The following is a 26,349-nucleotide window of genomic DNA, read 5'->3' on the forward strand; positions in this document are numbered from 1 at the left end:
CAACGGCATATACATGATCTCTGGCCTCCTGATCACTGTATACACCTATGGTATTGCTCACAGAATGCAAACAACTCACAGTTTCAAATTACCTTGTGATTGATAATTATTTGCCAAACATTTTTTTTCCAGATGGATGTAACCTGGGCTGGGGCAGCAAGATTTACATTGCAAACAAAGGTTTTACATTTTCCATCAACTGAATCATCTACTCCCTAAATAAGCATTATTGACAAACATGACCCCAAAATTAGGAGGCAATAAATATAGCTCTTATCATTTCACAAACCAAGAAACTAATAATAAGTGAGAGTCTTTCTGGTCTAGACCAGAGAGGTGACAGCAGTACCATTCAAACAAACCCCCTTGGGGTTAGCAACTGCTAATAATAAGCTGCACATTTGATGAGCGTCTCTAAGAGTACCAGTACATTGTCTGACAAATTAATAAAAAAATAATAATCAAGCAGATATCATTAAACAGAGCAGTTCAGGCAATATAACAACAGAACTGTTCTTAAGTAAGAAACCCAACCTCTCCACCCATAGGTAGGAAAAGAACTCAAGAATACTGGATGTCTTGATTCTCCTGCTGCACATAAGCATGGGCACAGCATAAGCTAGTTGCCCAAAGCAGCAGCAAGTCAAGCAAAATCCACCACTATCAGCTAAGAATGACAGATTGAGATGTTCTCATGAGTCACTAGCAGCCACATAGCACCATGAATGTGTTTGGCAGACATCATGAAATTATCAGCTTCTCTTGATAAACTCTGATCATTCATTGTCCTATTTGGGGAGCAATAGACACAGGTGCTTCTCACGGAAGCAGATATTCAAGGCAGGTGAAGCACTTCAGACAGATGCATTTTGTCCCTACACTGCATTTATATCCCCACCTTCAGAAGAGAGGCAACATCTTACTTCACACAGTAAAACCTGTGGAGAGTGTAAGTGTGATGTGCATCCATCTGACGTAGGATTAATATGGTGTGATACAAATACCTCAGTCGGATGCCCCTTGCCTGCCTTGCAGACAGCACCACCTGCATCTTGACTCATGCAAGAGCCTCACAGAAAAGCACAGCCATGTGTTCTAACTCCAGGAAGCCCAGCCAAGCCTACCAGCAAGAGACCCACTGAGCTAAAGTAAACCACTGTCTGCTTTGGAGTCTATAGAAGTTTAAACTTTCCTAGTGTTAAACTACCATTTGTAGGTCTTGACAATGACAATAGAAATTTTAAGAGATAGTTAAATTAAACATAAATTTGCTTCCATATTTGTAAAGAATGCACCAGAAAACATAAGCCTGTAGCCACACTTCTCAAACCAGAGAGCTTTCTGACACAGACAGAAGTTACAGTAAACATTTGTTCCTGCTGTCATTACCACCTCTAAGACTATACTCCTCACCTATCACAGATGCAAGTGATAAATGTTTCTTCAAATGGAAAACTATAAGATACTACTGCAGCACTTCTCAATAGTGCCACTGAAAACAACTTCCACTAGTAGGGATCATCATGTCCCAGAAAACCTGTATGTAAACTTTGTATCCACAGCAGAAAGAATAAAAACATCCTAGGATGTGCAGCAATATTTAACAATATCAAATGCCATGTGATTTGTTATCAGCGTTCACCTGAACTTATAAGCAACAGGGCTGTGCTGACTGCAGCATAAGTGAGTCACAGAAACAGCTTGAGGACTTCTTGTGCCATATGGTTCATAATTCTGTCATCTTGTCCTCATCCATACACTGTTCTCCACCAGCAAAGAACTTAAACCATCTTTTTCCAATGTGGACTTTCTGTAACCTGCTGAACAATTTACACACCTGCTACAGTCCTTTCCTTAGCAGTGTCATGGAGAGACTGTCTCCCATATCTAGCCATTAGCCATAACGACTTTGATGGAACTTAGTATCTTTGTGGGTCATTTGTCTTTGTCAGCTGCGGTTGGTCAGCATCTGCAAAACTCAGTAAGACGAAGAGACATGCACAGATCTGTATCCATGCTCATTGGTCAAAGTAAGCATAATCCTCTTGGGGCAGTAGATTTCAAGACAGGTTATGGTTAAGTGCCTGTTCCCAGCACTGCCTGCTAACCCTGAAAGCACAGTCAACCCACAGATGCACTTAGTGCTCAGTTCAATTACTGCACAAAAACTGCTGCTGGGGTGAAGGTGGGTCAAAAACAGAGACAAAAGACTTAAAGAAAACAGACTTAAAAATCCTATTAAGCATCAATTTAAATTTAGAAGGACTCTTGCCATTTGTATCCCTTTTTGGCCCAGCAATGTTCTGAAGGACCCTGGTTTTCAAGAGAGACAGACTCAAAGGCATCCACAATATAAATGACAGTAATAACTTAATCCTGCTTTTGTGCAAGACAATTCCACCCATTTAGAGTCCAGCAAATTCCTCAAGGGAAGAAAAATCGCTTGCTTTGGGTATCTGATCCAAAGAAATTTCTGAGGCAGCAATACGTCTTTGCCCAGCCACCATCTCTCCCTGCCATAACAATCAGTACTTCAGCAAGTTTGATAATTTCCTCATGGTTGATGCAAACTTTCAGAAACAAAAGTACAAAACAAGCTTAGCACTCCCGTAACTTCAAAAGCCCCAAAGATGCATTTAATATTGGCAAAAAACTGTTACTCTGAGTAAATATTTGAGCTCTGCTTCTTATCTCCTTTGCTTGTGGTATGTAATAAAGAAATCTATTTTGTTTATGCAAAAACCTTCAAATAATGTAGCAAAATAGAACTGGTAGCATTCAGTAGTTCTCATTTCAAATTCGGGATGTATATTTATGTTTATTTCCCCTTCTCTATATGCACCTTCCTGAGCTCTCTACTCAGAAAACAAGCTCCATCTGGATAGAAGAGATGGGAGTCAAGGGTAAAAATGCTGCAGAGAAATTAGCTGATTAATTGACACAGGAACAGAACTGAAAGAGCCTCCATGAGGAACCAAACACAGAATCACAAGCCTGAAAAGGCCATGATCTAGAGCACATACACAAATGGTTAAAAAATAAAAAAAAAATAAAAATAAAAAAACCCCCATGTAACTAAAAGTAATGACCTGATGCCAATTTCTGATCTCTGAGATCATCAACAGAAGGTGAATATAGTAGGCAGGGGAATACAGTAGCCCACCATATTTCTCTTCAAGCGCATTGCACTTTCAAATGTTTTCAGAGCTTGCTGCAACCACCACATATCTCTGTAATAGATCACAGGTCTCCTCCTAGGCTCGACATATCCCACACAGCTAGTGATAACTGCTAAGAGCAGTCCCAAAGACTGATAACCTACAATTCTCACCTGGAGAATGTGTTTCTAGCATAGTGCATGATGCTGTCGAAGTCATAGGTCTCTCCAAGTGAGTTCACTTCCCCAGCTTCCATCTTTAAGAAGTTGTACTCCTGACCTGTGGCGTTAAACAATGGGAATAAACAAATCCCTTAGTTCTTCCAATTGGGGGAGTCTGGAATTAAAGGAATGTCCTCCTACAACCCAACAACTCCAGCTGGACACCCCAAACCTCTATTCATACAACTATTTTCGCCCCTTATTCTAGGCAAAGTCTAGAAATATTTCTTCTTCTCCATCCCAGCTCACAGACAGAAGAGTTTTGCACAAGTTCAGTAAGGAAGATTGCCACCCATCCAAAAGCCAGGTGGAATAACCTGAAGTGCCATTTTACCTTGCTGTATGTTCTCTCTGATGATTGTGACATGCTGGTCTCTGTCTGGCCTTGTGTGCTCATGCCAGAAACCCACCACATGACCCAGCTCATGAGCCACAATACCAAACTTGTCACAGTTCTTTCCAATGGATATGGCCTGAGGGCCCCCTCCTCGGCGACCCACATATGAACAGCATCTGGAAAAGAAAACCCATAAACCCACGCTGTTCATCAGTGAATTGGTAAAGTCTGAGATAGATACAGGCTAGCAGCTTCATACACTATATGTATTTACATGTGTAAGCATATGAGTGTATGTATATATGTTTCTCTCTCTCTCTCTATATATATAGATATATAAGTATATTACATATACATAAACTGCATGTGTAAGTGTATATATACACACAGGCATAGGTGTATATGTAGAAAAAAACATAAATAACCACATCTGCAAAAATGCATGCATGCACTTAAGTATTATCGTAGGAAAAGGATCAGAAAAGAAAGGTATCCAAGTGGCCGTTATATTCTGGCCAGAGCTAGACTGGAACATAAATAGCTGCAGACACTGTATACACCACTTACCCACACGTTCTGTATGTGAACACAATGAAACTCTCTTCATCAGTTCTCTCCACAAACGTCACACAAGTGTGCTTTTCCCAGTGTCTCATAGCTTGCTTGAATATGGCTCTTTGGGTTCCTGAAAAAGAAATCCAAGAACAGCAAAAAGTGAAGGCCTGGCTTTCAACAAAATGACTTCATAAGGATAGCCAGTCTTTCCAATAGTCAGTTCTATACCTCTAGACACCTATAACCAACTGGTATGATCTTCCTACTGAAGAAACAAGAACTAACTTACTGTATCACATTTTATCTTCCTGTATTTGATGAATTAACAGCTCTAATTAAAACAGCAAACTTGGTTGAGTACTGCAATGCTTCTGCATATAAGAAATGTGACCTCATTAGGTAAACGTTTCCCTAGCAGTGCAGTTTGGTGCTCTGATCTGTGCACTAGCTATTCAGTGGCATGCCAGATTTGTTCACATTGCAACACAAAGTGACCACATTATTTCAATGCTCAAGAATCTTGCATAAATGCTCCACAAAACTAAGGTAGAACTGCTGCGAGATACTTCAACTTTAAAACTAATAGCAAAAACAATATTGGAGCTGGAGGCAGAACAGTCTTAGGGATAAAAATGGAGGTACAGAGAAACTGCTGGCCTGTACTTGAACTCGGAAACAGCTCAAGACTTGATTAGAGAGACACTTGAGAAGTAGAGTATCACACCTTGCTCATACTAGCAAGAAGATAAGTGACAGCACTTTACCTCCCCCAGGGCATAGGATACCTGCAGCGGACTCTCAGCTGCATCCAGAACAGTCATACAGTCAGTTAGAAATTGGTGCTCCAGAGCAGTATGTGTAGCTTCTGTGTACACAGGGCTACAGAGTACGCTGCCACTCTCAAGGAGGACTGAAGAAGGGGGAAAGGTCAGAAGTACATCAAAAAGGCGCATGGAATAGACAAGTTCCAAGGGGATATTAAACTAAGGCAAAGCACCAAGCTGAATATAAAACAGAACTGTGCTATTAAGAGAGCTGCTTCTTACAGTCACCCAAACAGAAGGATGGCACTACATGCTCTGTGTGGTTATAGCAGTGGAACACACAACATAGAGCAGACTTTCTCAGACTCTGAAGGATGTGAGCAGCTGTTCTCTGACAAATGAATGAGACACCTAAATGTATGAGACACCTGTGACTGCAGGCTCCACAATATTTTGCAAGGGTATACGAACCCCTCCTTTACTATGAACAGACCCTTCAACTAAGGCTTCACAGACTCCTTGCAGCACTTTAGGGACAAGTATGGGAAAGAGTCTCTGTTAACTTGCAAAACAGGTCATGAGGATTGCCCTAAGCTGGCAGTCGTAGGAGAACTAGGGAAGCAAACCCACACTGTACAGAAGTGGTTATGAAAACTGCCCTGCTCTTCCAACTGCAGAGGTCCCTTTCTCTCTCAGGGACAGAGGTTGGTCCCTGAAGCAATCAAGAAAGTAGCCAAGTCACTCAGTTATTTTTTGAATTCCAAACAAAGAATCATCTCTCCATACACTTGAGTCTCATATTCACATGCTGCACAATTCCTTGCACAAGCCCATTGCCCACCACCATGCCTCAGGAAAAAGGCTCTCAAAAACCCAAGATGTTTGTAAGAAAACTGCTACTGAGATCTCCTATGTATTTTGAGACACCCCTGAGCAAACAGGGAGCAACATTTTCACTACTGACCAGTGAAATTTCCTCCAATCACGTAGGGGATGACTCCCCCAGGCCAGATCCTCTCAGCCCTGGATGTAGTTGCCCTGCGCACCCTGGGAGAAGAGTGTGCATCCATCCCAGACTCAGCTTTATACTCCTTCTTCTTCTGGTTCCTCACAAGCGTTGTGTTCTGCCTGCCATCTGCAAGACAGAGTACGAACACTGTTTAAATCCTCTCTAGTTTCAGGTACAGCCCTCAGGTAAATGCCCTGGAACTTCAGAAAAACAGAAAAGACAAGATGTTAGTCCAAGCCAGAAGCCATAGCCAGATTTGTCAGTGATTTGTTTGGGACTTGGAAACAGTCTCTGGAAATCTAGCCCTTCTTCTTGTGCAGAATCACTGCACATTACACAAATATACTTTCTCAGAAATGTGTAAAGGGACATCCCTGCTGTATCCAGCACCCTGATTTACCAAACAGCAGCTTCAGAGATGGGGACACAGCACTTCTTTCTAGAGTAGTGGGAGGATGGATGTCATATAAATCCAAAGGTTTCTGCATTTTCTCAACATGCTGCACTCATTCAGATCTGCAGTGAAAAGCTTATCCTGGCAGGTCTGGCTTTAGAATAGTAAGAATAACACATCAAGGAGGCCTTTGAAAAGAGGATAGACATTTGCTGAAACTTAAGGATAAAAGGTATTACATGTAATCATTTTTTTTCCACATACCAGATCTCAAATGGTGTGGAAACACATACAGATCACACAGTAAGTGCTGAAGAAAGGATGTTTGGGGCTGTCAAAGCTGGTGCATGCTAATCTTAGTGCACATCATTATGCTGGACGTTTTCATTTTAATGAAAGGAAGTAAAAACATAAGAGGAAAAACAGAACAGATTTCCCATTAAATTGGCTGCGTGGTGCTCAGTACTGGCCAGAGAACCAGAGATTGAATGAAGATTTATTCAGGCTCCCAGGCAGTCCCTGTACCTTGCCATGTATTTATGCCACTGCTGTGTGCTTGGGTAGCAGTTGCCTACAAGATTTGCAGTTTTGATGCAGTGTGGGCCTGACATTGGAGAAAACTCCTTTCACTCAATGTAGTCCTAGCTGTTCATCTCATGTTTGCTGTGTTATGGGAGAGCCCAGACTTCAGAACAGCCTTATCTACTATCATCTTTAAGGATTTGATAAGCTGTGGTTCTTTGATGTTCTCCACTAATGTATCACCAAGCTGGCCCAGCAAAGATGAATGAGGAGTCATCTACTCAGCGCTGTCCTGCATGTTGTGAGGTATAAGTTCTGCAAAGGAAATTCAAGTTCTGCCTTTCTGCAGCGCAAACTTCTCCATTCCTCACCAACAATACAACCTCTTGGATGAATTCTTAGCAGCAGTCCTAGCTCTTGACACCCTACCTCCTAAAGCATCCTGCTATTTATCATTTATATTTACTGGACTCTTGAAGAAGCCTGACTAGAAGGAAGACAACAGCAGGTGTAGTATCACCAGGGGATAGAAGAAACCTAGACAAAATTCTTTAAACACAGCTTTTAGTCACTGCCATGTTGCACACACAGGGAAGATTTCTTCAGTGGAAGATAAAGCTATGCAGCTTTTCTAATTCTTAGTCTACATGGGCATAATCTCTTTAACAGACTAGTACTGTTGCTAAGCCTAACACAACTGAGATTCTTTCCAAAATCCATTCCTTCCTCCCTCCATGATGAATATCACCAATCTCAGAGGTTTCCACAGACCACCTGTGGATCTGAGACTCCATACAGTGAATGCAACCCATGTAGTACCCTGAACCTGCAGCATGCCGCAGAACACTCCTTACTGATCTATGAAACTTACTCATGGGTTTCAGACTCATTTGCCTGGGAAACAGTCAGACAAGTACTGACATAAGTATTTTTCTTGAGAGTTCTTGCCAACTGTGCCATTACTTAAGGCCTGCCAGAATTTCAGGAGATAAGAGCAGCTGTGACATGGGAATGCAGAACTGGGCTACAAACATAGCTGTCATGAATGCAGACAGCACACCATACTGCAAACTGAAGTGCTGCGTGGCCTCCGCCTTGATGGCCTATGAAGGGACATCAACCTCTGCTGCACTCAGTGGGTTGCAAACATCAGCAGGACAACACTGTGCAAAAATCTGTGATTTCACAAGTTGAAACTGTTCCTGTAAGCAATACCTTCCCTATAAGAGTGGGAGAAACCAATTGCAAAACTTTGCTTAGGTGATATCACAGCTTCAGGTAAACAGAAGTACAAAACAGTTCAGATGAAATATCCCAGAGGCAAGAAGCAGACAGGTAGCACTACAAACTCTGCTCTGGAGTTAAAGGGGCTTTACAGACCCAGAAAAACTCATGACCACCGACATGTACTGGTCTGGGTGGGATGGAGTTAAGTTTCTTCATAGCTGCCCTACATGATGCTGTATGGAATTCGCAGCTAAAATAGTGCTAACAGCACATAAACGTCCTGGCTATTGCTGAGGTGCTTGCACAGCATCAAGGCTTTCTTTTTCTCATTCTTCTGAGTCACCTTTAATTCTTTAAATGAGCAAGAGGTGGAACAGGATGCAGCTAGAACAGCTGACCCAAATTGGCCAAAAGGATGTTCCATTCCATCTGACATCACGCTCAGCAATAAAACTGCAGGATTGTGTCTTCCAAGGTAGCCATTGCTCAGAAACCAGCTGGACATTGATCTGCTTCTGGGAGGGGATGAGCGAGTGCTTTTACATCGCCTGGTTTGGGGACATCTTGCCCCTTCCTTCACTGATTAAACTGTCTTTAAAGTTGTCTTGTTTTTTTCCCTCTTTCTGTACTTTACCCCTCCGACTGGTGGAAGGACAAAGCCAGTGAGCTCAAGCATGGATGCTTGGCTGCTGGCTGGGGTCAACCCATCACATCACAGAAGGCAAATTCACCCTTGCAGAGCGTTCACCCACACCAATAAATGAAGATGCCTGGGAACAGCTAGTCTCCCAAGCATGCATGCACACACCCATGCATAGGACAAAGGTTTGTTTTACAGGGGATAAAAAAGTAAATAAAAGATACCCAAAGGTCTGGGTGGGGTACCACATTACCCGTTTTAACTGCTTTTTTACTATCGGTTGAGGTGGAGTTCTCACTTGGCTCAAAAGACTGTTCTCCCAGGCCTCCTGCAAAAGAAAAAACAACAGAGATTTCATGTTGTATGTTGGCAGAGCTCTGACATAGGAAGCACAACAGATGGCAGTGAGGCCATCTGTGGGTCTGCTGGCTGCAGAAACTGGCTGCTATGCCTCCACCAGGAGCAGTAACTATCAACCTGATAAAACAGGGCTCTTTTCCTGGATTTCTTCCCAGCCTATAGAGATACCTCTCAATTCATTACCATTCTGTGCTTTACTTTTCCCTAAGTACTGAAAAGGCAAAGCATTTCTCCTAGGGAAGGTTTTCCATTCTGCAAAGATCAGCTTCACCAAAGACGAAGACGTGTAGACAGTAGAGAAGCTTTGACAGTGAGCCACTGAACACAGAACCAACACAGAAATTCAGCCCAGCATATCTTTGGCAGGAAAGCTTGCCACAGTAGGAAGAAAAACTCAAAAATCATACCTAGGGTGAGACAGCATAGCATAAGAGGCAATAGGATGTATAACAAATTAAATGTACTTTGAGACTACATCCACAGACTTAAGGTGGCAGCTCTGATACCATCACTGTTGTCACCTTGGTGGCTAGGTAAAGCAGGAAGAACAAGATCAACCACCAAATACAAAACAGAGTACCGTTATGCATACAGCACTTCTGGATGCTCTGTAGAAGCTCCAAGAGAGGTGTCCCGCTTTCAAGAGAGATGGAATCCTTCCAGCCTTGCGACAGTCTTGCTCTGCCAGCTGGAAAACATTCCTCTTGCTCTGGAATTGGCTTCTTGCAAATCCCCCTCCAGTCCCTCCAAGTGGGCAAGGACAGGGATGTCACATCCTGCTCTTAAGGGGAGGGAAGGGGTGACTAGATTTCATTGGTCCTTTACACAGGTCAACATCTCTGACACCTGGGAAGAAGGCTGAGAGGGACCCTAATTCTACCTCTCCAAGAATACATTAGTAGCTATACCTCTTCCAATTCTATCTTTCCAACGTTATATTACTAGCACTAATTAAAAGATCAGGAAACAGATGATGGAAGACAGCAATAAAATGAAACAGGAAAATAAAATATCCAGACTCTCAGCTGACTATAGGTTAAATCTTCGTGGACCAAGAGACTCACTAAATCAGGGAACTGTCTCTCAAAGGAAGTAGCGGAGCTTGACTGGACAAAAGCCACTAGATGTGTGAACAGGAACAAGCCTGATTCAACAAGATAGATTGCTCTGAACTCTATCGCTCTTTTCTAGCTTTAATGTCCCATCCTCACATTTCCCTTTGTTTTCTTTCATGCCCAGTCCTCCTCACTTCCTTAAGCCCAAGCTCAACAAAAGTTGCTTCTCAGTTAAATTTTAGGTCCCCAGGACTTTTTGCCCTCCCAAAGCATGCTATTCTTCACACAACATCCCATTCCATTTAAAGGAAACCCTAACCAGTCATTCACCACCAGAATTAAGGCATGTGGTCTCTGCTGAAGCAATGGATAATTTTGTACTTCCAAACAAATGCAGCTTGCAGTCACAAACAGATTGCTTCTTAATTGAAATCGGGAGGTGAATTATATGGTGAATTAGGAAAAAAGAACAACTCTGTATTTAGTGAATTGTTCTCCTAAAGGGGAACTGTATGGGATTGAATTGCAAATAATGTCACCAAACTCTACAGCTGGGCCCCCTCTCCTGCACCCAAGCTGCTGACCTCTGCTGAGCAGCAGTGTCATTTGCACAGACTGTTTTTCCAAGCCATGAGCGCATTCTTTCCCAGAGATCAGTGCAAGCCTTGGTTTCTTATGCAAAGGGGATGTTTGAATAAACTAGTGTGACTAATGAAATCTAAAACATCTTTGCATATTTTGTCTCATTGTAACCCGTGAAAAGGGAGAGCTCTATGCAAAGGCCAGATATTGGTGTGCAGATACACCACATATTTTCAAGTGTTATTAATCACACTAGGAAAGACAGGGAGTAACTACACCCTTCTCTCCCACAAGGATGTTTTGGAATCATATGTGAGAATTTTGGGAGATCCTGTTCTGATTCATATTTTAGATATTTCCTATCCTTGTGATATCTAAACACATCCCAAGGATTACAGCAGCTTGACACTTAGCCATCTCTCCTTCCTCATCCCAAAAGAAGGATAACACCTGATCCTGGCAATACAAAACCAAGTAACTAACATGCTCATATCAATAAATAAGGAATCCAAGGAACAAACCTTGTATCTGAAAGCAGTTGCACATATATTACAGGCAACATGCAGGACCTGTTGCATCCTCAGTAAGTCCCTTAAACCGCAACTTTCAGACTATGACACCTTTGTTTTTTAAAAACATATACCCAGCAGTTAATAAGCCTTTCAGAATCACTTCCATCCTCAGCACTTCCTACCTGCTGCTGTATCAGACAAGCTCTGGCTTCTCTCCACCTGACTTCTTCAGATTTGTCTGCTTCTCCCGCAATGAGGAATGACAATTTTTGTTAGATCATGCCTCTGCACAGGGAGCAGTACTGGATCCCCCTAAACTCTTTTAACTCCTACACTTCTATGATTCTACCCTTCCTAACAGTTTACTGGAATTAACAGCAAGAACCCCAGCTGGGCATTGCTGGACTTCCTTACTAGATAACTCAGTTTCCATACACACTTTGACAAAGACAAAAGATTCTCTACCCAGCCTGAGATATTTCACCTTCTACCTTGAGCACACTCACAACAATTAGTTTTTCTGTTCCCCACAGATCAGCATTGCCAAGGGAGCTTGGCTGACTTAAAGGAACTTCCAGAAGCTTAAATGGGCCATAAATCTGAGTTAAATCCATAATGCTCACAGTCCTGGCTAAAGAACAGGTGTCCAATTTGTTTGCAAAAGCTACAGAGGCAGCTTGAGGTGGTAAGTAAGGGTCCAGTGAAGCAGAAAGCAGCCGGCTGTGGCATTATTGGAAAGAAAGCATTTCCTCCATCTCTTCCAGAAAAGGAAAATGAAAATCCAATTTTGCTTAAAGGAATCCAAGTTGCTCAGCTGAGACCAAAATAAAAGACAGCAGATTAAGAGAGCAAGAGAGAGTACAAAGTGTGCCAAGGGTCAGATCAAAACTATACGATTTGCAGTTTCCTTCTGCCACTAGCACAGGCAAAAAGACAATCTGAAGAAACAACAGAAAGCAGAGTCCATATGGTATTCATATTGTCTATGAAAGAGGGTGGGACAGAGACACCTTAGTAATTGGTTGGACTTTCTTGCAAACTTGTCTTTTACAAGATGCAGCTTAGGGTTGAGAATATGTACTGCTCTATGCATTCTGCTTTCTTTTGTTGTTCTAAAACCCAAACAGTCTGATCTACTGAAGAGGGGGCAATCAGATCCCTTACTAAACAAAGCTTCTGTGCTTGCTTGCAGTTGATCAAAAACCACACAGGCCTTCTTGTTTACCAGAGGAGAGGAAAAAGATGTTAAGCAGTCCAACAGTGAATTGGGATCTAAGTAGTAGGCCTGGAAATATGTATCACCCTTCTTCTCCCTTGCACACTGTGAGATATCCTGCAGTGCCACAAATTTGCTCGAGGGGCAGCTAACTTTTAACACATTGTAACGCTCATTTTCAAACTTTTACCTGAAAGAACTGTTCAGGAGCTGCATGTTATCTACTTGGAAACACAGGAGAAACAATCTTTCCTGAGAAACTGGAATAGCTATCTAGAATTCAAATTTAAAATTGTATGATTGTCAAAAAGAACTACGGGTGCCTGAAAACTGGCATATTAAAAACACTAAGTATTCCAACAAGGGAATGGGATAAAGCTTCCAGCACCTTCCTTTTGTTCCAAGAAGGTAGACCAGATACCATTAAAAAAATAAATAAATAAAAAAATCAAACCTCCTTACCACATAGTTCCTGGCCAGGATAACTGTTTCTCTCCAGGCCAGCAAAGATTCCCTCCACCACATTCATGCAATCTCCTCTTCTTTCCCTGTTCACTTCTCACATGGAAGAAGTGCACCATAACTGAATGTGGGCAGCAGCTGCAGCCATGATGCATGTCACCTCCATTGAGGACAAAGGAGGTGTCAGCAAAACATGAGGACTTCCTTAGGTTATCCTGCTTTTCTAATTTAGAAGAGAATGACTGTACACATAATTATCATGGACTAAGTCCCAGCAAGACTTCAAGCACATATTACAAAGAAGGAAAAGACATTTGGGGGCCTTGAACACAACCAAGGAAGAATGTTTCAAATAAAAAAAAAAAAAATTAAAAATAAATAGAAAATAAATAAGGTGATTAACAGCTTTATTTCATCTTTCCATATCCTAGATTGCTTCACCTTTAGTAGCCGCATTCAATGCAGATGTTAATCAAATTCCACAGCTGAAAATTTGTATTTCAAACAAACTACAGCAAAGCATCAACAAGAAAGCAAGAAGTACAGGCAACATTAAACACTCATCTCTTCTCAGAGCTTCACTTCTGGTTAGCTGCTGTATTATCATCATCAGAGAAGCATATGGAAGAACAGGCTGAGACAAATGATGTTACACTCTGCTTTTTAATTTCCTCATTAATCAGGGGTCAACAACTTTTTAGGGCAGTCAAAACCCTTTATTGCGCTGGATTTTCTAACTGCAGAGAAAGTGATGATTTTATTAAAACAAACTCTGTTGGGAAAATGCATTCAGAATGCAGAACAGATGTTTCCCAGAGATGGTAGAGAGTCTGTAGTGAGAACTTTTCGTAACCCTCAGGGCCCTAGAGATCTGAACAAATCATTTGAGATAGCCCTTTAGCATTTCCCAACAACAAGACAGCTAAAGCTCCTTAAATTTGAAGAAAAATAAATGAAGGAGAAAAATTCTGAACTACAAATCCCTTGCAGGAATCTGTTTTTCACATTCAGAGTAAGCTGACTAGCTGTGGTAACTCAGGAGAGTCCCAGGGTTCAGAAGCTTGACAAGCAGATGTGTCATCTCTGCATTAGCTCTGCAAATGCTTGTGCGGAACTAAGACACCAGTCTCTGAGGAAAGCTCGCAAGAGGAAGGTGAACGTAGTTAAGCAAATGCAGAGCTGACAAAAACATGAGCTGTAAAGCCCTTAATGCACCATGCCCTCCGGCTGGCCATCCACTGTATCATGTTAGTACCAGCACTGTAGGAGACCACTGGCAGCATCATTCCCCAACATCTTGTGTCTTCCCTCTGCACTCTGTGGTTTTCTGGAGGTGGCTGTATCATTTTTATACTGTGGTAATAAGACTTTGCAAGAACTGTAAGAACCTGAACCAACCTCTCTACCAGTATTTCAAGCAAGAGTCAACAAACAATAATACTCTGTGGAAACATGGGAGGACTGGGAAGATCAGAAGGTCTTTCCTGAAGGCAATTAACAATTACCTCTGCCCCCGAGGGGAAAAAAAAAATTGATAAATTGAAGGGAAAGTCTGTGCCATATCACTGATTTTTCCCACACAGAGTCCTGCAAGATGCTGGCTTACATTGCTTAGATAAATGAAATCCAAAGAGAGTACACAAGTGCTTCGATCACATCTATGTTCCTGCTGTACAACAAGGTTCATACACAGAGTGTAACTTCTCCCCTCCCAGCACACTGAAGTAGCAATGCACAGCACCAACTGGCATGTTGCATTAGACTTCCTGTGAATCCAATAGATCAAGCTCTAACAGGCACCTGTATCTCCATGACACCCCCCTTGATTCGTAGTAATCATTTTCCTACCTACTTCTCCTCTAAAAGGGAAGAAAAGCACAAGTGAACTTTTGGATGGATAAGGAATGGCACAAACAGTACAAACACTCCTGCCCCTAGGCCCCTCTGCTAACAACCCCTTACCTCTGACCTGCACAGTCTAATTGCTTCACCCATACTGCTCTCTCTGGGCCTCTGCAGGCACTGCCACGCACAGCTTTCTGTGCTCCTTGCAGCATCCCCTTACCCCATTCCAGCTGTGGGTTCCCATGCATAGCCAGCCAGCTCTGCTCCCACTGAGCCTTCTTAATCCTTTTGTTTTCCCCTTACCTTGTTTATACTGGAGAAAAATTAACTCCAAATGAAAACACTACACTGGAAACTAAATCATGTTCGAATGCAATTAAACCCCGTTCAAAGAGAGTGTGTGGTGCAAGCATAAGTAACTTTCTTCCAGCTTGCTCTCTGCCTGGATATTCAAACACTCCCAGTCCTGGGGCTTCTTGGAGAGCTTTTGGTGCCTTTTTACCCTCTGGAAGACTGTAACATATGTAACAGACCCAAGGACCTTGAGTAAATACAGTAGAAACACATCATCTGCTTAGTTACATGCCAGCTATGCTACAGCTTATATAAAGGACATTTCAGTTGACTGCCAGCAGCAAGAAAATGGAGTCACAAGCCAGCACTGAGAAGATAGCACAAGAGGGGCCAAGTATGGGGCTGAAAAGGCTTTCAAAGCACAAACGTGATGACTGCCGGGCAGCCACAGGTCAACTCTGGTCCCAGGACCCAGCAGGCCCCTGCCTACACCCCAGATGTGAACAGAAACAGCAAGACTTGCTCAGCCAGGTTACCTCATTAGCCTCCCACCATGTACCCAGGGAGGCTCTGCAGGCTAAGGGGAATGAGACCACGATGGGTTGCAAGCAGACCTTGAGCAACAGAGGAGCCAGCAACACCATATTGCTTCTCAGCATGCTGAAGGGATTCAAAACACCTGGGTCAAGCTTCAGCTATTGCCATTCAGAGGCTTTCCCTCCAGGCTCCCAAAGGGCTGGCAGCAGCCTTGCAAATGCACGTGTTGAGTAATATAAACCTCTGACTATGACTTCCCAACAGGGGTTTACGTCTGAGTAGAGTAGGTGTGAGCCCTTGCCCTGCAAGGTAAAGTAGCAAACCTCATAGAGCATACCTTCACCCACCTCCTGCCATCAGCTTTCTCCCAGGTCCCTTCTACAAATTACCCCTGGCAAGGAAGCAAGCAGATAAAGTAGCTTCAAAAAAAGCCCTGAGCCTCAGCAAAATGAGCACATGGCCAGCTGCTGCTGCTGACGGAGGCATGGATTTCATTTGCCATAGCCATAAGACCAGGAGCTAAGACCTCAGCAGGTCACAGCTCAGCCAGCCCCAGCTGCCAGCAAGGACATTCAGTGCTAAGGAAAGCAGTACTGCTTCAGGAGCACAGACCTTTATTTTCATAGAGGACCTATGCATGATGTCACCCCATTCCTCATGCTGTCTTTCAGCTCCATGGTGAAACAGATGCCTGAATTATTTGCAGTAATTAAGGAAAAAAAAAACACAAAAAAAAAAAACGCCAAGCCAGCAGGAGTTGGAATGTAAGTGGCAAAAGCTTTCTTCACCACAGCAAACTTCCACACCAAGAGCTTCTGGCAGAGAAGCTACAGTTATGCAGTGGAAGAGATGAACTGGAGGAAAAGCAACTCAAATCTCAACTCTGCCACAAACCCACTGTAGGATTCAGCACCTTCATCAGTTTCAAGATGAGTGGTGAATCCCTTGCAAACACAGGTTTCTAAATCTCACACTTCTCTTTAGGACAACTCTAGGAAGTGAAACAACAAGATAATCTGAATATTTCCTTTTACCTCTGATCTTTGTCCTGGAGAAACTTGTTACTCGTTCCTGAAGGTTGTTCAAGTTGCCATCTGACCTTAGAACTACAGCAGCAAGCACAGTACAGCATTTCAGCCTAAAACTAATTTGCTTTCTTTCCCCACTTGACAGCTGAATAAATACTTTGTCCTTGCCATTTGAAAAGGGGAGCTGCAATGAAGTTTTTTTTTGTCCACTGTAGCTATAAAAGCCTGCCTTCTTTCCAAATTAGACCTGAGCAAGCAGCTCAAAGTGAACACATTTATTCCACAAATGTAGTCTTTTTCTGTTCACAATCAACCATGAGCAGTTTACAGCTTTTTCTACTTTACTCGTTATTTGCTATTATTTATGAAGCCATTTTGGTTGTTGATTATTTCTTGGACCTGGCCCACTATTTCACTGAATAGAGTGAGTAACTTTTATTCTGTGGGCACAGCAACATCCTTGTTTTAGAGCGCCTGAAGATCAAAGCATCTAAGCTGGCCTCCCAGAGCCACCGGCCTGCAATGGCTTCTCTCATAGCTTCTTAGATCTTAGTCTTTCACTGACCACTTCTACCTCCAAATGCATTTACTAAAACGCTCACAGGATTGACAAAGCAGCCTATGCAGCTGAGACAAACTCAATTTTTCATTCAAGCAAGTATTTAAGGAAATTAAGCACTTGCCAGCTCTGAAACAAATACATGATTTAGGCAATTCCATTGTTACTGGCTCAGCACCGACAAATCTTACAATTAGGGTAATGGATTTAACTTCCAGCGCAATTTCCATACGGATAATCTGATCTCCTCAAGTGCATTTGCCCATGTGTTCCCCGAATCACAGTTAATTCATATAAAGCTATTTAATAACCTCCACTTAAACACAAAAGACTATTCAGACTCCTCTGACACCAGTGAAAGGAAGGATTTCCAAGTGTGTTAAACCATCTGTAGACAAGACCTAAAGAAAATTTAATTAAGAGCAATCAAGAGCAAGACAGTTGCAAACATAAATCAGGTGCAATGAATGCTGTACATCCTAAATGGTTAATAATGCCCTCTCACACCAAATTCCAGGTGCCTAAGACCTGTCCAAAAAGAGAACTTAGAGGACTGGCAAATCCATGGGGCTGGGAGCCAAAGGCAGAAGCTAAACTATACAAGGAACAACAGAGATCCAGCGCTGCCTGTGCAGTGATGTATGCAACTACTGCTCAAATTTAGAGATATACCAAAATCAGGGCAAACTGGCTTCCTGGTTTATTTCTGAAATATACAAATTAAAGATGTGTTTATCATAACATAAGCACCAAAGTTTCTACTAAAAATAGATAAGTGGCAGAGTTAGAAATACATTAAATATTTGGGAGATTTTGTTACAATGTGGAACACACTTTAATACTAGTACAACAGCAAAGTTTAAAATCACTGGGGAAAAAAAACAAAAACAAAAAACAATAAACTATGTAAAGGTGAATAAAATCACTTATTTTGACAGGTGGGAGCCTACCATTCAAAAACCTTGATTTCAGGGACCAGTGCATTTCCAATAAGCCCTTTGTGTGCATGTGACCAGTTGCCAACGGGAACATAGCCAAGAGGGGAAAACAAACATTTAGCTCCAAGGGGAATGCAGAGCAAGTAGTGGAGCTGCACTGTTCAGGCTGTGCTCCAGCAAGAGCCAAATAGTATGTTCACTTATTGCTTGGGACATCCTTTAACCTGTCCTGAAGGACAAATATTAGTAAGCTTAACAGTTTGTATCAAAAAGAGATACGCACACAGATGGACTGAGCCCTCAGATAGGCCCCTTGGAATAAAGATATTCTATCTGCAAATAATCCCAGTTCATGTGAGAATTAAAATCAGAGATCCTTGGTTTGTCACAGGGGAAAAGAAACAGCTAAGAGAAAGTCCTGAAAATAGGAAAAGCCACAAGGTGACCACAGGCATCCCAAAAGGTAAAACAGAAGAGCAGCCTGTTGCAGAGATAGCCTTGCGCAGACCTGGTGAAACAGCGGAGGTGCCACCTCCAGTTTTAAAGCATGATCAGAATAAAAGGGCTGCACAAGAAACCGATATGTGCCAACAGAACAACACCCTACTTTTATTGATAGAAGGTACAATTCAGAACTCCTCTTTGACTGATTCACAAAACAGTAATTTTCTTGCACTGGACTCATGAATTTGATGCCACAGCCTCTGGCCATCCAGTGCAGCCTCCATCCCAACATCAGCTATTAAATACTTTACATGGTTCAAAGCCAATTCCCACTCTAATTTCAGTAAAATCCCTGGGATCAAACATATCCAAATGTACTGTTATCTGAAGAATTACTTACTGTAGCTCACAGAGATGCTCTGTAAATCCTTCCTGACCAGCACAAGTATAAAAGCTTTATCAAGGCCTTCAAGCCACGAGCACAGAAATCTCTCAGTATTAGAGGCACAGAAAACCTATTTTGAGTGTTCTTGAAAAGCATTCTTGGCGGCAGCACGATGCAGAGTCACTGCCTCAGCAGCAAGCCCAGCACAGTGTGGTAGCAGTGAGGGCAGCCAGACTCCCATGTCTTCTCACCTGCCAAAGCCAAAGCAACAACACAGTAGGGATGAACTTGCCCTTCCCTCACACAGAGATATCTTTCAGGACTTGAAACTGCCTCAGTGATACAGAATTCAGAAAAAGACATATTGCATCAGTAAATTCCTCTTAATCCCTAAATTGCCAGAAAAGACTTAAAGAGTTTAAGATTAAGTAGCCACAAAATTCTCACAGTCATGGCAAGAAAGTCTTCTTCCTCTATGGCTAATGCTTTGGAAAATAATGCAATAAAGCAAAGACAATCACTTTGCACTAGAGGACTCAGAACCTGAGTGTCACTATGCAGTCTCACAACCTCCCAGGGGCTTTTCTTGTTTCTATCATTTGTTGCATTATGTTTTGAACCATTACTCTCTCTGCTGAGCCAAATCAGCATCAAAACTGTCATATGAGAACAACTACTTTTCATAGCAAACATGTCATATAAACTTAATTCCACATAAGGAGGGGCAGTGAGGCAGCTAATAAACATTTTAATGCCAAGTAATACTTTCACAACACCCCCTCCTGTTTCTTCAAATAAATAACATCTCTACTAGTGTTATAAGCAGCAAACAAAAACAACACAAGCAATTCTCTTAGTTTAGGACTTAGATTCAAAGGAGAACAGCTAATGGAGGGTGGGGAACAATTTTCTCCTGCTTTAAAATATCACAAAAATTGTGCTTAGATTCAAAGAAAGGTCAAATGTACAACTTTAGACAGCTCTTTCACAGGATCATTGATCAGAGTAAAAACTAAGCTTCAGGAAAAGCACAGCTGAAGTTGAGATGTATGGTAAAGAGAACAGACATCACACTACTGGAATTATTTAAGTAGGAAGAAAACACTTTGGAACAAATCCTCAGGGATCCCAGAAGGGTCTCAATGAGAACTGAACTGGTTGCCTGTTCTGAGCTCCCTTTGAAGTATGTGCCTCCCAGCATCCACTCAGTGTTCATCTGTACTGTTTGCAAGTTTTTGTTTCTGTTTTTGTTTGTTTGGGTTACTAAATTGCAGCTCAGAGTTTTAACTTAGAGGTAGAGGCCAGCACGAGTAACTCAAATAATCTGCTTGGATTAAATAGGCTGCACTTAGTTGTAGGCTGCCGTGATGCCTTTGCTTTTCCCTCAGCAGCACAACAAAAGCACCAGAGAATGCAAGATGCTATTCATAATGTCTCCTGCAGTTTTCAGCTGCCCTACCTGTGTTCTCCCCAACAAGGCAGCTCTTCTGGCACAAAAGAGGTTGTCCACATGAATAAAGACTATGAGATCCTATTCTGCATTCCAAAAGGCTTTCAGTACAAAAAATAAGAGCTACAATTCTTGTGCAGAGCCTCCTTCCAAAGGGTCTAGAGAAGGGCAATAACTGTCTTTCTAGAAAGGAGACTGGAATGGAAAAAGGTAAAGGAGGAGAGTTGGAACGAGAAAGCTTCCCACATCTGACAGCCTCAGCTCTCATCAGCCAAGGCACAGCTTTTACTGAAATCATCCCTAGTTGCATCTAGGTTCACTGGAGAACCATCACCCATACAAATGTGGAAACTTCATTCTTCCTCTGGAGCTTGACAGCTGCAGATGTTCTACACAAGCTAGTAGGGTTTACGCTTCTCAACAGCCCTAGAGTGTCAAATAGCACTATTTTCACCCCTCCTCCCACTCCTCTCAGCCAAACAGCATTTTCTGGGGACACAGAAAAGAAGAATTCTTGGCCTAATAGCTTGTTCAGAACTGCAGCTCCCAGATACGAAGAGCCTGTGTGTATGTATGTATTAAGTACTTCCTCCACTATGCAACTAATCCTATTAACAGCTTTAGGAAACTCTGAAATGTTATAATTCAAGGGGACCCACTCATAAAAGGTCTTAGACCATTTCTGTACAGAGGTTGCATTCTTCCCACTGGAAGTAAAAAAGCAGAAAGCAGGACTTTCTCCCAGGGAAGAATAGATCCCAATCCCCACCATGCCAAAGTAGACCACCCTCTTGCAATTCACAAGTGTCAAGCAAGCCCCACAGGAGAAGAATCAATTCTTCCTGCTTCTGTAGAGAGCAGGTGAATACAGAGGACCCTCTATGCACGCACTGCAGAAACCTAAGCTTACAATGACAGGCCCAGGTGCTGGCCAATTGTCAGCTTGCACTTCCAGGGGTTGAAAGTCAGTGAGAAGAATGAAATCTGCCAGTGATGATGACAGTGGCAGGTGAGCACAGCATCAGAATTCCCCTAATGCCTATTACATGAAGCACCACCTGAGCTTTAATTCATAAAGCCCAATTACACAACATGAGTCATGATTACAGGAGACCACTGTCTACCTTACAGTATAAACGTAGGTTACAAAATACATGCCTGGCATGAGTCTGAGTACAAGAAAAATCTTTCAGATTTGACAACTATAAGAACAACCACAGCAAACTGACACAGTCAGCATTTGGCTTTGCTTCCACAGAAATATCTTCTAACTTCTGTAGCTGACAGACACAGAAAAGATGAATAGTGCCTGTCCCACCTACTGGGTCCTCATTCTATGATTTGCCTTCTGCTCTCAATGCAACTGACTCCTAGTAGTCTAACACTTGAGAACACACCACGTTCAAAACAACATTAACAGGGTAAGCAACACAAGAACACATTTACAGGAAGCAATCAATAACAGTAAGAAACGTGCAGACCCCCACTGCACAGAATTTTAGAATCAGTATGACTTTAGATATGTTGACATTAACGTATGCATCTGAGTCGGATGCATCATCTTTCTTTCTGACTTATTCTAACAGGAAGCTGCTATAGCACTGAACCCCAGAATAGGGCTTACAGAAACTAAAGGCAGGCAGTCACAAGGATTCAGAACCAGCTGCCAGCCCTTATGAATAACACAAAATGAGCCAAGATGCACAGGCATCAGGTGAACACGATGCCCCACTGATCCGAGCCTCTACTCAACTTTTCACCATACTTGCTAACCTAAGAGCACAGCAGCAGAGAGAAATAAAGGTTGTCCTGACCTGCCCTATCTCCAGTTCCACCAGTGCCTCTCAAAGCTCAGATTCCAACTAGTTTTCCTGCCATCATAAAATGAAGTAAAGGCTATGATACTGCAGGGAGTCTCTTCACACTCTCCAAACCAGCTGCAGAGTGTTTCAGACACTCTTAGAGATGGAGACAAATCAGAGCTTCTGACTCAAGAAACAACTCCAGTCTGGCACAAAACTGAGCATATGTAAGAGCTGTGTAGGGGCAGAAGGTAACATCAGCATATATTACCTCATCTTTTGGCTTTACAAAAAAAAAAAATCACAAGGACTGTTAATCTGTATCAATTACATAATCACTTCAAGGGTAGCCCATATGCAAGACACCAACGGGTTTTACTTACGTTAAAAAAAACAAACTGAAAAATGCATTATCCCATCAAGATTAAAAGAAAAGAGGAGAGAACAGTAAGAGTTAAATTTAATGCCAAACTGAATGTCCCTGTTTCAATCAAATCTCCCTTCAAATTTGCAGAGGCAGTTCTTCAAAAGGAAGAAACCAGTGCTGTAAATTTGAAACTCCCTCAGGCTAAACAGAAGGGCTGCACCATTGCCCTCTATGCACATCTTGACTGTTTTTATCTAACGAAGTTCAGAGTTGGTTCTCATTCTTAATCACATAACTAGCTTCTCTCTGTATGCATTTCCCTACCTGTGAGAACAGGCCACATGAATGACAAAGAACTCTTCCATCTGACAATAAAACCAAAGGAAAGAAGGCTGTGTCACCTTTGGGCTGCCCTTACCTGAAGTGTGTCTTGCGTTGCCAGCTGAGTGCTTTGTTAAGTCAACAGTTCTGTCTATTTGAAACAGCTTCAAATCATCTTCATCTAAAGCGATATCACCCCAAAAGGCAGCTGGAGAGAAACAAATTGCAATTAGTTTTATTCTGGAAGGAAAGGATAATTCCTACGCAGACCATATCACACCTCCATGGAGCAGAAAAACGTAATACAAAGCAACGGTTTATAAGTACAGAGAGAGTAGACATTAGTGGAAGCTAGGTGACAGTATTTAAATTGAACCACTGTGCAGAAGCACAGACAGGAGCTTATTAGCTGAGATGCCTTGTGTTACTTCAATGCAGGACTGACTCAACCGAGCTTTACGGTGCTGGCGTTCACCATTCATTAAAGCCTACAAGGGGCAGTTATGGGTATTTTGCTATATAGTGTGAAGGAGAGAGCTAAGGGACAGCTCAGATTATGATGGTGCATCCACACCATCTCAGGCTAATAGTTTGCATAAAACAGGAAAACCACAAACTGTCAGCTCATGGGACCTACTACACACGTTCATCAGACACAGTGCTAAACGGCTCCAAATCCAAGCATGTAGCCAGCCTTCCCACTTAACTGGAGAAATGTCATTTATTTGTCCTCTCGTGCATTAGTTACACTGACTGATGTTTGCAGAGCTTTTAGATTTGTAAAAGTCCTTCAATTGCAGCTAGAAGCCATGAAAATAAAGTAAATAAAGTGATACCTCAACACTCACAGCTCAAATAAGACTGGAAAAATTTAAAAAAAACATATATATACACATGTGTGTGTATACTGGAAGATTATATATAATTATATAGATAGATACTGGAAGATTTTTTATATATATATATAAATATATACACACACTGTATATATATATATATATATATATATATATATATATATATATAAACTGAACTGGGAGAGTTCAGTTGACTCTGCACAGTGTATAGTTCATATTGAAAAAACGCAGCTAAGTAAATGCAGATGATGAAGCAGTTGACCAAACAGAACAGACCTTTCAGAGATGGCAAAGATGTTACAAACTGAGCTGTTAAAATTCATAGTCTGTGTAGGCTGATGAAAAACAAAACATACCAAATAAACAATAGAGAAAATAATTCCTGGTACAGTTCAAGACAGCTCAACAAGTCAAGCAAGGAGCAATGTAGAGTTGCTCTCCGCAGTAGTGACCAGATGCAATGGAATCACAACCAACAACAGCTACATTCCTGGAGGGAAAAATTGTCCCATTGCTATGCCCGCAGCATCACTGATTGGAATAAATTAGACCTAAGTAACCAACAGGTTTTACTCATCAATTTGCTTTTACTGACAAGACTGACAAATGAAAAGTGTCAGGCTGTTCACCCGTATATCGGAAACCTGCAACTGCATCTGTGGTAACTGAATTATAAAGAGTTAACTCCTACAGAGCTATGCGTGCTACAGGGCATCCAGCTGCCACACGTCACCTCACCAAAGAGCTGCCTCGAGCAGCTGAGCCCTGGTACAAGCACAGAGATTCAGCTGTTTCCCATTCCCTCAGCCTGCCTGATGTTATCAGGCCATAGTAGAGAAATGGGAGACAGGACTCAGCCTTGCAGGAGACTGACTATAGCTTTTTGGCAGTGTCTCATTAACAGTGCTACCAAAACCCCAGAGTATAGAAATATAGCAACAGCTCCAGAAGACTCTGTACTGCAGACAAATCTATGCACTGACTGACATTAATTAAAACTAGGACAGACTCTACAGAGAAGCATAACTCGGGCTCTCCCCAATGTCTAGGCAACCAAATTCCTCACGCAGAACATAAAATACTATCAGCTCACCACCAACTAACAAGTCTACCAGCATAACCAAGAGGCAGACTGATTGGGAATGGCCGATGAAAGAAAAGGGGACATACTCTCCTCTGACTGCAATTTTAAGATATTTTTATCCATACAGAGAAATGACTTTCTCAGGACAATGTGGCAAACAGCATCACATGCCTTCTGATTCTTTCTCCATCCACATTCTGTAGTTACTATTACACCAGCTGGAGAGACATCCATTCCCCACCCTAACACAAACCTCTAGTACCATTTCAATCCCAGAGTAATTTCCACCACCACTGACTCTCAGGGGCTATTTTCCATTAGCACCGCATAGTTTGTTTTTCAGGTCAAGGTAGTAAGTACATGCCAAAGTTGTGGTATGGATTTAAAGAAATAGAATTGTTACATTTTTATTCCCAACAGAAAACAGTTTTCCCCCAACCCCAGCACAGTAATCTCTTTCAGTTACAAAGCCATGCATCATCCTGAAAGATGGCCCACTACAAAAGCCAAATTTCCCTCACATTTATTTCCAGCTCTCTATAGTCCCAGCATGCTCAAGGGGAACCACGATTTATCACAGTCCTGAGCCAGCTAAGCAACTTTCTTCACTGGAAATCCTGGCTGAGAATGTTGCACTGCAACTTCTCGTGTGCTGTCAAAGGCTCCTTCCTAAAGGCATGCAGGCCTGAAAGACGCTTCCTTCCACCCCAACAGAGCTGTCCCACAGGAAAGCACAAGTATTTTATTTTAAAGGGTCACAAGTTCAGAGACTTCTGGCAAATTAAACCTCTGAAAGCATTCCTTCTGATTTCCTTTACCAACGTCCCCTTTTTAATTTAACATGGGAGGATTTCCAAAAGAGAAAACAAAAACAAAAATTAAGATCTCTGAACAGCAGGCTAGCAAACTTGGAAACCAGTATTTCTCTTGGCAGAAATCTCTGTCGCGTACAGCCAGGTGCAAACTCTTAACACTCAGCGCAACAGTGTGCCAGCTTTTGTTTAAGATGATGCATTAATCGCTCCGGATAGTTAGAACAGAGCAGCCCTTATTAAGGCTGATGCAGTTAATATGAGAGAGTTTGCTTCCATGCTGGAAGAGCAGTATGCATCAACTACTCAGAATGTTTAACCCCACCACTCCCCAGCACGTGCAATGAGAAAGCAGTTGTTTGTTGAGGCAAAGGAAGAATAAACAAATAAAATCCATCACTCAATAATTAAGAAAAATAAATAAATAAAAAATAAAAAGCTGTCCTCATTTTCAGAACATTTCTTCCCCAGGAGAACAGTCCACATGCTGGTGTTTGCACAGCACAGTAACCTGCCTTGGGGGCTTTGGCACTCACTAACTCCAAAGCAATGTGGCTGCCCAGAGCATCTTCTTTCTGAAACCATTTCTCTGCAAAACAGCCCCTGGTCTTT

At 42.1% G+C, this 26,349-nt stretch overlaps 1 protein-coding gene across 5 annotated transcripts in view; it reads right to left on the bottom strand.

The window, feature by feature from the left end:
* TLL2 (tolloid like 2) overlaps positions 1–26,349 on the bottom strand; it is a 77,903-nt gene that overhangs the window by 25,854 nt on the left and 25,700 nt on the right. For 2 of the 5 annotated variants that reach the window (XM_015866854.3, XM_085554412.1), the window contains exons 2-7: positions 23,082–23,192; positions 9,081–9,155; positions 6,000–6,170; positions 4,284–4,401; positions 3,714–3,892; positions 3,332–3,437 (exon numbers count right to left, since the gene is read on the bottom strand). In XM_015866854.3, the coding sequence (XP_015722340.2) occupies positions 3,332–3,437; positions 3,714–3,892; positions 4,284–4,401; positions 6,000–6,170; positions 9,081–9,155; positions 23,082–23,192 (760 nt within the window). Of the gene's footprint in view, positions 1–3,331; positions 3,438–3,713; positions 3,893–4,283; positions 4,402–5,999; positions 6,171–9,051; positions 9,156–23,081; positions 23,193–26,349 lie in introns of those variants that run through there. The other 3 variants (XM_085554411.1, XM_085554410.1, XM_085554413.1) reach the window with 3 other exon arrangements.

This window comes from Coturnix japonica, chromosome 8, assembly GCF_054131305.1.
Source record: "Coturnix japonica strain WE chromosome 8, WE-NBRP24, whole genome shotgun sequence".
NCBI lineage: Eukaryota > Metazoa > Chordata > Aves > Galliformes > Phasianidae > Coturnix > Coturnix japonica.